General features: G+C 48.2%; 1 protein-coding gene across 3 annotated transcripts in view; it reads left to right on the top strand.

Annotated features, from left to right (window-relative positions):
• WDFY4 (WDFY family member 4) overlaps positions 1 to 13,969 on the top strand; it is a 290,937-nt gene that overhangs the window by 244,198 nt on the left and 32,770 nt on the right. For all 3 annotated transcript variants that reach the window (XM_033130918.1, XM_033130921.1, XM_033130920.1), the window contains exons 48-51: positions 5,571 to 5,613; positions 6,734 to 6,853; positions 8,985 to 9,102; positions 11,180 to 11,289. In XM_033130918.1, coding sequence (XP_032986809.1) covers positions 5,571 to 5,613; positions 6,734 to 6,853; positions 8,985 to 9,102; positions 11,180 to 11,289 — 391 coding nt within the window. The remainder of the gene's footprint in view (positions 1 to 5,570; positions 5,614 to 6,733; positions 6,854 to 8,984; positions 9,103 to 11,179; positions 11,290 to 13,969) is intronic.

A 13,969-nucleotide genomic window follows, 5' to 3' on the forward strand; every position in this document is an offset into this window, starting at 1 on the left:
GCAAAATGAAATAGTTTAAATTAACAAATAAAAATATAATAAATCATTAAATTAGAAATACAGTTAATAATAAAAATTTTAAATGCATCAGTTTTAAATACATGAAAAATATTATACATATGCCTTCCCTTTAATCCACAACTAAAATAAAATAGATCATTTAATTTAGACAATAAATGAGTTTAAAATAATTGGCAAATGAAGATGAGTAGAAAAATTTAAATTACCTGAAATCCTATTACCTAGTGTATTTCTAATTAGAATATTCATAAAAGCATTAGGTTGGTGCAAAAGTAATTGCGGTTTAAAAGGTTAAAAATAATTGCAAAAACCGCAATTATGTTTGCACCAACCTAATACATAATTTAAATTAGAAAATTAATAATATAAGAATCATAAAACACAGATAAACAAAAATAAAATCAATATTTTGAGGGAGGAACTATACAAGAAGATAAATACATTTTAAAATGCAGATATGCAAACCTTATAAAAAATTAAAGCCACTCAATTTCAGGATCTGGAGGTAAATTTCCAGATTTTCAATATATGTACAGCATTATGTTTATGGCATAGGTATGCAATAGTATTTTGCTAATGCTCATTTTTAAATTCCAAATATACAGAAAGTACTAGTTTGTCAGTAACTAACTGCCTTCTAATCCAGCCAGAACTGAGATTTTTGTTGTTGTCGTTTTTTGTTTGCTTTTCCCCCTCAGAGGAAAGAGCGTGACTCTGGAGTTGGGCCCTGGGTCACTGTGTGGTCCCTGCAGGTGCTCTGCGCAGCCTGCTGTGTTGGGAGTTCATGGATACCTGCTCTATGCCAGGCCCTGGAGTGGTTCCAGCCAGCTGCCCCAAACTCCCCTAGTCTACACATCACTCCGTCACCCCACACTTCCCTTTCCTCATCTGTAAATGGAGAGAATGGCTTTGTGAAAATTAGGCAAGATGCAATGGTCTTTGCAGTCTGCAATGCATTAGACAATTATTATTATTATTATTATTATTATTATTATTATTATTATTATTATTATTTCAAGAACTGTATGCAAGATTTCTACATGTTAGAGAAATGAAGAAAGTAAGGAAGTTATAACAGAAATGGTCAACATCCTGTTAGGACAGGGTAAAATCTCTGGTTTGCAAAAACGTCTGTCTCTTCATGGATTTCTATTGACCTATTACCTAGATCTGCACACTAAGCTAACCCCAATTTGCTTCTGAGGAGAAGAAAAGGAGAGAGAGTGTGTTTCTGCGACCAATCTCTTGGATCCTTACGGAAAACTCTGCTTATGCCACGGACTGCCTCCCCAGCGTCGTTCAGCACCTGTGCTCCTTGTGCTGGCGCTCACGCAGGTGAAGTGCTGGGCGAGATTCCAGCAGACACTTGCCCTGTCCTGGGACAGAGCCCAAACCCATTAGCAGACATGTGTTTCCAGTTTGCTCAAATGAGTGACTTTTCTTCTCATGTGGTTTACGTTTTCTTGACCTCTCTCAGTCTCTCATGAACCCCTTTCACTGTGTCCTTATTGCTGTCTCACAAACAGGAAACACACAGGAGAATTTCGAGAGGAGGCAGGATTTTCAAACGTATCTACTTTATGTAGCTCAGCAACCCCAGTTTCCCTGTGGGTTGTCCTTGGATGTCTGTGGTTGTGTTCTTGGTGCCTAAGGACTAGCTCTAGCCCCCTAGTCCCAGAGATGAGGATGAGCAGAGACCCCAAAACCCATTGCTTCCTGGGCTGAGAGGGTACAGTTTCCAACTAGACCAGTCCCTTGGCAGAGACCCTTTAGCCTGGGCTAGCCTGCCTCCTGAAGGCCCCCAGCAGGTTTCTCTGCTAGACTCTCCAGGGAGGAGGTGATTTTCTGGGCCATGTCTCTGGCTCTCTCTAGGGGCCAGGGTCATGGTGGACTGGAGGCGTGAGTCAGGGGGAGCTGTTCCAAAGGGGCGGAGTCAGTGGCAAGATGGTGAGGCAAACCATGAGCACTAGAGTAGGGAGGGCCCCAAGGCCGTGTAACAGAATTACTTGAGCTTCTAAAACACTTCTAGGAGCTGAAGGACATAGAGCTAATTAAAAATGAAGCAGCATGGATAAAAGTCATCCCTCAGAATACGGAAGGATTTGAACCCAGTGTAGCTGTTGACCACCCACAAAGTTCTGACTGAAGATAGTATTCCCATCTTTGGAAGCCATCCAGAGGAGTTCAGACATGTGTCTTAGGCGTCTAAACCTCTTAGATGTCCATCATGCTAGGCCACCTTCAGGTCAGGCAGAGTAACCTCTCTGGTCCTTACTGACTTGAGTTCTTCCATTCGTCTCAACTCTATCCCACGGTGCCCCAGGGCCTGGACTCTTGCCCTGTAGACTCCACAGCGAACCCCAAGGAGCTCCCCAGGCTTGTTGGCTGTTGAGCCGACACAGCAGGTGATCTGCTTCACAGGTGGCACAGTTATTCTAAGATCACACAGAAAGCTAGCAGGCAGGGCTTGGCCACACATAAGTCCGTGCTCTTACACCACATTCTTCTTCCACTCAGAGTAGGAAACAATCGGCCCTGCTCTGGAACAGCACCAACACTCTCTAGGCCTGTGTCCATTGGCGGACCCCGTGCCCACACTGTGCTCGCCTTCTCCGGACCCATGATCGCACAGACCCCACCCCCAGCACTCTGGCGTGACAAGGGTGGGCAGCCATGTTTGAAGCACGAGGTGACAGCACTTCAGAGCAGTCAAGTGGTGGGGGCAGAACTTGGACCCAGGTTCTACTGACACCAAAACCAGTGTTCTTTCCCACGCTGCCTTCCCCAGACCATAGAAGGGCTTTGCAAAGTCAAGAGCCATCTCTGTCACCTTGTTTAATCTGAAATGTCTACTATATTGATGAAACAATGCTGTTTATCAAATCTTAAAGAAATGTTTTAATTACTAGATATTTACGAAATTCACATAGACCATTCCAAGTGTGCTGTGATCACCTTCAGATTAATATGATTTTTTTTAAATTACAAAAATAGAGCTCACCTTTGGTTAGGTGTCTCGACACTGCTGGTAATAGCGTCCTTTTCTGATGGTAACAAAATGATGGCTCTTCCTTGGAGCTCATAGCTGATGAAATGAGGAACAGGATGGTGATATGCCTTTATTTTCCACACAACATTCCGCCTGGTGGCAGCGTCACAAAGACCACAGGTAAAATTCTAGAACCCTTTCTGAAAGGGAAAATGACAGATGCTGTCTGTCAGTCCCCAGACCCTAACAGGCACATTTTGCTCCCCTATTTCCACTCCACTGTCAAACTTAAAAAGCAAAACAAAACAAAAACATGTTTTGCCTCCATTTGTTGTCATTTGCCTGGGTAAAATGGACCAAATACAAGAGGTGAATTCCACCCCAGGAGTTGCTTTCTGTTTACAGAAAATCTGCAGAGGAAAGAATTGAATAAGGAAGGATGGGGCGGCTGGGACAGATGATATGGCAGCGGTGCTGTGATGGGAGATGAGGCGCGGCCCTGCTGGGGCACTGGGCACCCAGGCCTGGTGTGGGCAGAGGCCTGACGGATGCCTGTAGGCAGAGCACAGAATGCACGTGGGGGAGGGGCGACGGGGGCCGGAACAGCCCTGAGGCAGAGGGCATGGCTGGAAAGAGGACACATGTTTGATTTGGCGCAACATCTGAGCAAAGACCTGGTCTCGGGAGTAGAAAGAGTCTCAAGGAGACAAAGGGGAAAGAAACAACAGAAAAAGAGCCCAGGAATACCACAGAAGCCAAGGAACTGGCTCTACAAATCCTTGCTGAGCAGGAGGAGGACTTTACGGAGAGAAGGTCCCTTCCCCACACCCTCCCCCACTGCCGCTTGGTGCACTTCTAAATCTTCCCTGCCAGATTCTTCAATGGTGGTATTTCTTTAGTTCAATTTGTATATCTTAATTGTATCTGTGGAAACATAAATCAGTACAGCCTTTTAAGAGGACAATTTGGCAATATGTTGCAAACTTGAAAATGTTCAGTGGTATGTACCCCTGCCAGAAATATATCTCATGGAGACACTCACAAAGTATCCAGAGATTTATGTCTGAAGGTGGCCACAGAAACATGATTTGTGAGGACAAAGCCCATCACAGGGGCAGACTCACCCAGTTCCAATCCAGCTGTGCAGTGGTCCTGCCGCTGGAGCAGTGAACACCACGGAGCACGGTGAGCACACCCCATGAGCTGTTAGCCTGTGAAACAGCATGGACGCCTGCACACGTGAGACAAGCCCATTTACCATCAATTGTTAAAAATCTATGCGAGCATATAGACAGTCATATGCGAGAAATGCTTCCGGAAACTGTTACTGTGTTTCCCCGAAAATAAGACCTAGCCGGACAATCAGCTCTAATACATCTTTTGAAGCAAAACTTAATATAAGATCCGGTCTTATTTTACTATAACACAAGACCGGGTCTATAATATAATATAATATAATATAATATAATATAATATAATATAATATAATATAATAATATAATATAATACCATTCCGGGTCTTACATTAATTTTTGCTCCAAAAGACGCATTAGAGCTGATTGTCTGGTTGTGGGGACAGAGCCAGGAGTGCAGTTTCCAGGCTCTCGGCCTCACGTGGAAAGGTGCTGGCTCAGGTAGTAAATGGCCATCAACTGTGATTGGATGCCCATCAGCTGTGGCTAGTTGGCCGTCAGCTGTAACCAGTGAGCCATTGGCCACTAATATAACTGCTGTGGCTACGCTAGCAGAAAATGGGGGCTAGCAAGCAGATGGTGGCTGAGTCTGCAAGCGTGGATCGCAGTTAGCACGGCGGGTTGCAGCTAGCAAGTGGGGTTGGTTGGCAGAGAAGCAGATGGCAGGTTGCGGATCATGTGGATCCTGCTTCCTGTGTCTCCAACCCAGTTGCCAGTGAGAGTATAGTGGTATGACTCCCCTACCTATGGTTCCCTGGGTGTTCCTCTTTGGCCTCATCATGTCCTGCGTTCTTATGTGGGGAGCAGGATCAGAGACCCCGTATGACACCCTGAATGACACCGGCTAGGTCTGATTTTCGGGGAAACAGGGTAACTGTGGATACTTCTTCAGTGGGAGCGGTAGTTTGGAAACTTATTGTATTTTCTTGACCTTCCATATTGCTTGCATTTTTTAACTACATGCGTATGTTGTACTCACTAGTCAATATATTATATTCACATGTATTATATTCACAAGGGCAAAGAAGACCAAGGCGTGTCTGTGGGAAATCCATGTGGGGTGGGAGGTCCCTGAGCCTACTTCTGCATGTCCCTGGGATGCTCCACGGACCACACTTAAGGCAGCAGCATATTCTGGCATCACATAAGTGTGACAGTGACTGCAAGAACCTAACCTTCAATAGCACGATGAGGTAGGGGCAAGGAGGGCTTGGATAACAATCTTGTCTCCCGGCAGAGCTGCTATGTGACCTGGAAGTCTGTGGCGCTCCTGGATGCCCTGGCCCCACAAAGCCCCAGAAAATCCCACCTCTCCCCCTGCTCATGCCTTGAGATCTTTGGTCACCACCGTATTTTCTGTCCCACAGGAGATACGCCGGCTCTGACAGGATTATGCTGCACAGGTGGCAGGTACAGTGACCCCCTCAGAGGACCCTGGGTCTGAGGAAACCCTCTGGAAATGCAAATCAGAAAACAGTTCAGGCCCCAGTGATGGAGAGAGAAAGCATGTGGATGAATCAGGAGGGGTCTTGTCTTTTTAAGTTACCAAAATGTCCCAAATGATTTCCTGAAAAGATCTCAGTGATTGAAGGTGATTCTTGAGCCTTGGAGCTGGAGCTGGGTAGTGTGTGTATGTGTGTGTGTGTGTGTGTGTGTGTACACTTGTACACGTGCCCTGTGTGCACACACATGCTCTGCCATGAAGATATATTCGTATGTATAAATGGACATGACTCAGAGGATACAAGCACTCACTTCTTGCCCTGGGAAGACACACAGCTCCCAGCCAGGAGGAGTTGGCTTTCAGCCTAGGTTCTCAGTGACCCTAAGAGAGCCAGACCTAGAGATCACATGGCAACAAGGAGGTAACTCTTGGTCACGCAGGAGCAGGCCAAGGAGAGGAGAGACCACAACATTAGGTCCCATGTCATCTCCAGTGACATGGATGGCTCGTCCCCCAGCTGGCCTTGGTACACTTTCCCACAGGCAGTCCCTCTCTTCATCTGCGACTGTACATCTTAAGGCCCTAAGAGTGAGTGTTTTCTCAAAGGCAGTGACAGGGAGAAGAAAGTTCCTAAAGTCCCAGAGGAGCACAGATCATTCAGCCCGTTGGTGACAGCTTCTTTCTCTGTGACTGCCAAATCCCGTCAGCTTCTTTTTTTAAATCCTAGCAAGGTCAGCAGTAAGCTCATCCACAGCATTTGTGCTATTATTTTAACCAACTTTTGAGTATCGCATCCAATAGTTAACACAAAAGAAGGCTTATTCTGGCTTTGGGTTGCTGGGTTGTATTTTTTTTCCAACTGGCTTTGCTTCCAGAATCTTTGCTTCAGTTCATATTGAATGAGTGTGGCCTCCTGGAAGCGATCTGGCTCATGCACAAGGTGCACAGGGAACAATGGACATGCGTGCCGGCTACTCTCCCCTACACAGTGAGGGTCTCCTGCAGAGGACTGACAGTTAGATTCCTGTAACCCTCAGGAAGATGCCAGCTGTGTTTGGTTTATCCCCTCTTTGTTTCTTCTGGCAGAAAAGGGAGATCAGCAATTTCGAGTATCTCATGTACCTCAACACCCTGGCCGGAAGGACCTACAATGACTACATGCAGTATCCAGTGTTTCCCTGGGTCCTGGCTGACTACACCTCACAGGTATGGGTGTTCACCTGCATGGAAAATGCAGGTGTCCTGAGGCTTTCTGAGCTTGACAACCAGAGCCCTTAAAACAGCATGCAGCACCTCTGCTACAAGGTTCGGTCCCCCTGGGCCCGAGGCTGCTCCATGCTCAGCCCCTCACCCTGGAGGAGAGCTCCGAGTCCAGCTGCCTGGGTTCCTGCCCAGCCCCACCTGTGGGAAGGTGGCCCTACCTGTGAGATAATCAACAGGACTAGGCCAACTGCTAACATGCACCACAGAGGGCTTCCTGGCTTCCTCACTGCAATGAAGACAACGAACATCCATCTGCCAAGATAATGCCCTGGACCAACACTGGTCCTTCACGTGAACTGGGTTATGGGGTTTGTTCCTAGAATCAGCATGTGAGTTGGGGAGTGGGAGAGGTGGAGGGGAGGAAAGGTGAGAACAAGAGAGAGACACCCAGAGACACAGAGACCCAGAGAGAACGGACACTCCCTGCAACCTAACTTCAGTAACTGAGATGACGGCCTGTGCTCTGCAACCAGTATCTGGACTGAGACATGTAGCCATCGGGGAGGCTGACGGCAGGAGAAACAATTCCGTTTTTTGGCTTCTGTCCCTGGACCTCAGCAGGCAGGGGAGGAAGGAGGAGGAAAGCTGACACAGCTGGACCAAGCTGACATCGTGTGGGGAACACGGGGCTCTGCGGCAGTGTCCCTGGGCTCTGGCTGTCAGGAGGTGTGTTGGGTTGTGTGTGTAAAGGGCAGAAGGTGACTGGGTCCTGGTTTAGGCCAGTCGTGCCTTGGGCTGCTGGGATGGCTGACCCGCAGGATTTGGGAGAGGGGGCCTCAGTCTTTCGTGACCTCCTATCCGCACTTAAGACATTTAACGCAGAAAGACTTTTCCCTCCAGGCACATATTGCTTCTTGTGACACTAATGATCATAGGAGGCTGAGGTGTTTCAAAACAGAAACTTGTAAACGCCAGTTTTAACTCACATCTGACAAAGTGCTGGTTTGCCAGCCCCTTTTGTTTAGTCCCAAATTTTGATTACTTAGTAGGATTGAAAAACTGGGAGATCCGTCCCCCAAATCTGAATTTCTAATACCTTTAGGAGAATCAGGAGATCTGGCATCTATGGAGCCCCATCCTGCTCTGGTAGAATCAGCTGAGCGTCTCCGCATGTGCGGCACTTAGGGGTCTAAGGAGACCCTGCTGCCCTCTTGCCGCCACCTGGCTTCTGCAGGTGTTAGATAGTGACAGGCCCTGCCTTCCCCGGGAACTGCGGTGTTCACTGCTAGTGAAAAGGAAACTCCTTTTTCTATAAAGACATGCAAACCCTGGGGAACATGCAGCTCCTCCACTAACATGCAGAACATCTCTGTGAAAGACAACATGGGGGATACCTGGCCCTGAAAACCCTACAGGTCTCCACTGTTGTATATCCGCAAGGGCAGGGGAGGGGTGGCAGTCCCTGCCTGCGTTGCCCAGAAGGGAGCTGGCCTCTAGAGAAACGAGGCTGTCCCTCTCTGTTCTTCCCTAAGAAGATGACTTCTCACTTCCTAAACAATCAGTTTGGTTCTGAACAAGGACTTTGAACTATTTTTTTTTTAACTTTTATTTTTATTTAAGTGTGTTTTTCCAGGACCCCTCAGCTCCAAGTCAAGTAGTTGTTTCAATCTTGTTGTGGAGGGCGCGGCTCACAGTGGCCCATGTGGGGATCGAACCGGCAACCTTGTTGTTAAGAGCACTGTACTCTAACCCACTGAGCCAACCGGCCACCCCCGAGGACCCTGAACTATTGATGTAAACTGCTCCAGGAGGGCAGTGCCAAGTGCCTTATAGACAACAGGAATTCTTTTGAGAGTCTCTTTCCGGTAATTGGTGGTGATGTTCCGATTTGGGTCAGCTTGGAAGAGGTTCAGTGTGAACGCAATCTCCCCTCCTCTGTCCTATTCAATCTGTGGCTCACTGGCTCCAGGGCCATAAAACCCCAGCATGCCTGCTAATCACCAGAGGGGGTCAGACCAAACGACAGTAAACCAATAAAGAGAACCATAAAACTAAAGAGCGTGGCTCCTGACGTCTCACCCAGGGCACATACGGGTCTAGGGGAGTTAATTCCAGCTGTACATCTGTCTTCTAGACATTGAACTTGACGAATCCCAAGACTTTCCGGGATCTTTCGAAGCCCATGGGAGCCCAGACTAAGGAGAGAAAGCTGAAATTTATCCAGAGATTTAAAGAAGTTGAGAAGACAGAAGGTGGGTGGATCCCAGCTTGATTTTTTCCTGCAATGTTCTTCATCTGAATGCCTCAAAATCATAGTTGATAACTATTTAGGCCGTCACCTAGCCTACAAATAATTACGCTTGAACAGAGAACTCTCTAACCCAGTGCCCTGCATCCTGGCTGCATGTACGAATCACCTGGAGAGCTTTCCTATAAAAGGTACTGATGTCCAGGTCCCATCTCTAGAAATTCTGATTTGAATAAGTCTATGATGAGGTGTAGCCAGGTTATTCCAGCCTGCAGCCAGGACTGAGAACTGCCGTGCTAAGAGCTTGTACCTCCATACTTAGGGGCAAGAAAGGCAGAGGGACGTGAACATTTGTTCAGCGCTTTCTATAGTCTAGGCTCAAGCCAACCTGCGTTCTTATACACGATGGTTCATTTCAAAGGGAAGGACATTGAAACTCCGAGTTCAAACAACTCATCTGAGATCACGGCCCCTAACTGGCAGAGCCTGCATGTGTCTGGCTCTAGAACCTGGTTCCCAAACGTTGTTCATCAGCGCGTCACCTTTACAAATTTTGCCCGTTCGCATGCCACCTGTGCACTTAGTGCCTTAACGTTTTTCTTTAGGTCTATTTACTTCTTAAGCTTTAATGAATATATTCTGAAAAGAAATTTTTCTATCATGCATTTGACGCTAGCTGTATTGGTCTTCTCAAACACTTCAAAATAAACATACAGCTATTAGGAACATCATCCCTGCACCATGAAAAATTCCCTCGAGAACCAGCAGAGGCACACCTCAGGAAGGCTCACGGGCCAGGAGGCCCTGCCTTCGGTGAGCAGGTTCTCGGCAGGATACAAGGCTTCTGCTGCACCCCACACAGCCGCTGGAGGTCACCTGGCCTCTGCTCAGGACCCTTCTCTGCGTGGGGCTGGCACTCAAACTTGTGGGGGAGATGGGAGGTGTGAGCAGGCCCTCCTTGACCTGCTCTCTCCTCCTGAGGCTAAAGTTTACTTGATATGACCCATCTTAGTCCCCCGCTGTTCCTCTGGCTGCCAGGCGTTGCTGGGTCCTTTCCACAGAGGCAGGCCAGAGAAGCCCAGGTCTCACCAGCTGTGCCCCAGCCAGGGCCCATTTTGGCACCATCTACCCAATCTTAACCTGAGTGTGCATTGGAGTTGCACCTGGAGTTTGGGCTCTTGCACAGGTATATGCAACCATGTCACAAACAACTGATGTAGAAAGCTCCTGCATGACACAAGGGAGGGCTTCAGGTTGAGTGTGGGGTTGGCAGCGAGCTGGCTAAGCAGACATGTGGGGGGGCTGGCTCGGGCCTCTGCTGACTGTGCCGCCCCCAGCTCTGCCACACACTCCTGACGTAAGGAGTCTCTGATTCACACTGGAGATCGTGATAATGAACAGCACCTACTCATAGGGTCGCTGTGTGAATGAGGGAGAGTGACGGAAGGGACACAGCAGGCACAGTGCCCTGTAGGTGGCAGCATTGCTCACATTCTCCACTGGCATGGTTTGGCCAGGGCACGCGTCTGCCTCAGCGTTCCAGCAACCCCAGACGCTGGCTGCAGACAAAAGGAGAGGTTCATGTCTCCGCCCCCGAGCGGTTCAGTCCCCTTTGGAAATGAGGAAACTCAGATCCTCACTCACAATGCAATGGCCCTAAGTTCATAAGCCTTCCTTTTCCACACAGATACTTCTCTTCTAAAAAAGAACCAAAGGGAAGGTGCTGCTGGAGGGATTGCACGCGAGCGAGGCCTCTCTAGGTGACCCTAAGTCACAAGCCCACAGCGCTGCCTCCCATGGGTCCTCAGCATAGCCTTCCCAGAGCCTGGCTCTGCCGCGTCCTTGAGGGCAGACCCCTGGGGACTTGTGGGGTGGTGCGGCTCGGGTTCTTGAATGTCCTTTTCACCAGTGGTGGCTATTGGCCAAATTATAATGACATCCGTGAGCAGAACACCCAGCTCTATCGGCTTGCAGGTTCTCTCTAAAGCAGGGCTCGAGCTTGAGCACCATACAGGCTGCGTGTCTGCAGCCCGCCCCAGCACAGGCAGGAAAGCCGTCCCAGGCCTGTCCTTTTGTTGCAGGAGACATGACCGTCCAGTGCCACTACTGTACTCACTACTCCTCGGCCATCATCGTCGCCTCCTACCTGGTCCGGATGCCACCCTTCACCCAAGCCTTCTGCTCTCTGCAGGTAAGCTCCCCTGCTCCCCTACACACACACACACACACACACACACACACACACACACACACACACATCTCACAAACTAAGAGCTGGGCTTAGATGAGGCAGGAAATGTGGTTTTAGCTCATGATTCTCACTTGATGTTGGCTCTAGGATTCCGGCCGGCGAGCCGAGGCCGGCTGCTCCTTATCAGCTACACTTGCACGTCTGCCGAACAGTCTTTCAAAAAGACTCTAAAATATAAGGAATGAGAGATATGGGGAGAAAGAAAAACTTAACGTAAGTAGGTTTTAGTAGAGAAGGAAAAGCAGGAAAGTTGAAGACTTCCTTGAAGGTAGGCGGTCAAAGATTATGAAAATAAACACAAAAGAGGAGGAATGAAAAGAATATCACTCATGGCACCAGAACGCATAATACTATGCTAAGTACAAGCCGAGTGGCTTAAGAGGACAAACAAAATATTCGAATATTGAAATGAACAGCTAAACCACACAAAGGAACTAATCAACTTGCCCACCCATGACATAAAAGACCATCATGCCAGCTTAGGGTTTCCAGATTCCACAAAGAAAAATACAGGACGCCCAGGTAATTTTGAGTTTCAGATAAGCAGTGATTTAGACTAAAAAGTTGTGTTTATCTGAGATTCAAGGTTAGCGTGGTCTCCCATGTTTTACGTGGCCACCTTGTACAAGCTGGAAGTGAACAAGTCTGATTGTGAGTGGACAGTTGTGCCCAAGGCATGTGGGATCTCTGGCACAGAGTCCCTTACAGGCATCAGAGAAGTTGTTTTCCTCTCTTCCCCTTCTGACCTCACCACTGGGATCCTGCTTCCCAGGTTGTCTCAGGGGCATAGCTTCTGGCTGGGGAGAGCCGTCAGGTAGCCCAGCTGCAGCCAGCTCACTCGGCCAGCTCCACAGCGAATACAGCACACGGCCCAAGTGTAGGGCCTCACCTGATTCAGGCCTTGCAAGTGTCCTGTGCAGAGGAACGAATGACCATGGTGAGTGACAGGCCACGGAACATGCACAGACTTGCTCTGACAACAAAACTTAACCAAAGAAAAAGTACGAATGTCCTAGGATTTGTGTTTTTTGGTCTAACCTCACTGGCAAGGTCACTCTTAGGGGTCACTCATCTGAGTGACCTTGACTCCAGGATCAACACTGAAGCCAACTCCTGAGTCAGTACTCTGGATCAGCATTAAAGCCAACTCCCATGTCCTGGGCAGGAATGAGTAAGCAAGGTCAAGGTGCTTCCTCCAGCGAGCAAAAGCCCTCTTGTATTCTGTTACTTGGCACAGTCGTCCCTCTCCTTGACGGCATAGCTTGTCTAGACATTGTATAACCCTTCTCCCTGGAAATTCACTCAAAAATAATAAGTGCGCTTCCCCTGAGCCTTTCTCAGGCAACAAGCATTTTAAGTAAGTTTGGTTTGGAGCACGTTCGGTCCCAGAGCTGTACCCCATGCCAGGAATCCGATCCAGATGTTGCTCATTCATCCACGAGAAGTGATGATCACTGTTGACGGTGCGGGCGATGCATTCCGTTACGGATTTCCAGCCAGGGCATTCTGGAGGCCTCACAAGTCTTCTCCTTGCCCCTCAGTCTCAGGCGTTTAAAGCCCATCTCTCCTGTTACTCAGGGTCCTCTCACATGAAGAGGGGCAGAGTGACAACGAGATAGCATCAGCCGTGAGATTTACATCGCAGCTCTGCTACTCAATAGACAAAATCTTCTGCAAGTTATTTTACCTCAGGAAATGGGGTTTCCTATGCACATCTCACCAGGTTGGGATTAAATGACCAAATGTAGGTACAGCACCTAGCTCAGGGCTGGACGCTCACGGCGATCAATCACTGTTAGTTCCCTGCTTCCCCTGGCAATCAGCCAGATGTAATCTGAACAGGCCTGAACTTGTTCAAGCTGGTTCCCTCTGGTTTAAGCTAATTCCAGACCGCTGGGACTGTGTCAGAGCATTCCAGGATGGCGTGAACCACACAAAACAGGTGTGCTTTGAGCCCAGAAGGATTTTGGGTTAAGGCTACTTGAAGTTAGTCACAATTAGTTTGAGCTTATTTTACCCAGTTTGGCCCATTGGTTACCAGACCCAACTGGTTTGAGATGGTCTCAAGCCGTGTGACATGATCAGAGCCAGTCTTATACGCTTGGGCAGCTATTAGCTTGAGCCTTTGTCTCCTATGCTGGATGAAGTCTGAGCTGACTCTGGTTTTTCTGGGTTCAAATCTACCCGTGGCATATTGACCCATCCGAGTCACACTGGGCTGTCCACGTGTGTTTCTGAATTGGTTTCACCTAATTTCAACTGGCTCTTCTAGTGAGTCATAACTGGTCCAAGCCTTTGGAACCAGCAGAAGAACCAAACATTTTCTGCTTTTTACTTAGAATCAAAGATGATTTTTAGCTCTTAAGGGAATGGGTACAAAGGCTACATCTGGGGGGAACATGCCTGGTTCTCCTTTGGGAGTCCTGGGGCCTTCACAGACCTCTTTCAGAATGTTCTGGCATCCTCCTGAACTCAGGCTCTTCCTTGGTCCCACCCTGCCTCCTAGGAGCAGGTCTATTTTTTCTCAAGAGACCTTTGCTTCACTCTTGTGTGGTGACAAGGAAAGGAGCCTCTATATTCTCAACAGCCCAATCCAACCCCAGCATGGATCGTGGAGTAG

Source organism: Rhinolophus ferrumequinum, chromosome 16 (genome assembly GCF_004115265.2).
Source record: "Rhinolophus ferrumequinum isolate MPI-CBG mRhiFer1 chromosome 16, mRhiFer1_v1.p, whole genome shotgun sequence".
NCBI lineage: Eukaryota > Metazoa > Chordata > Mammalia > Chiroptera > Rhinolophidae > Rhinolophus > Rhinolophus ferrumequinum.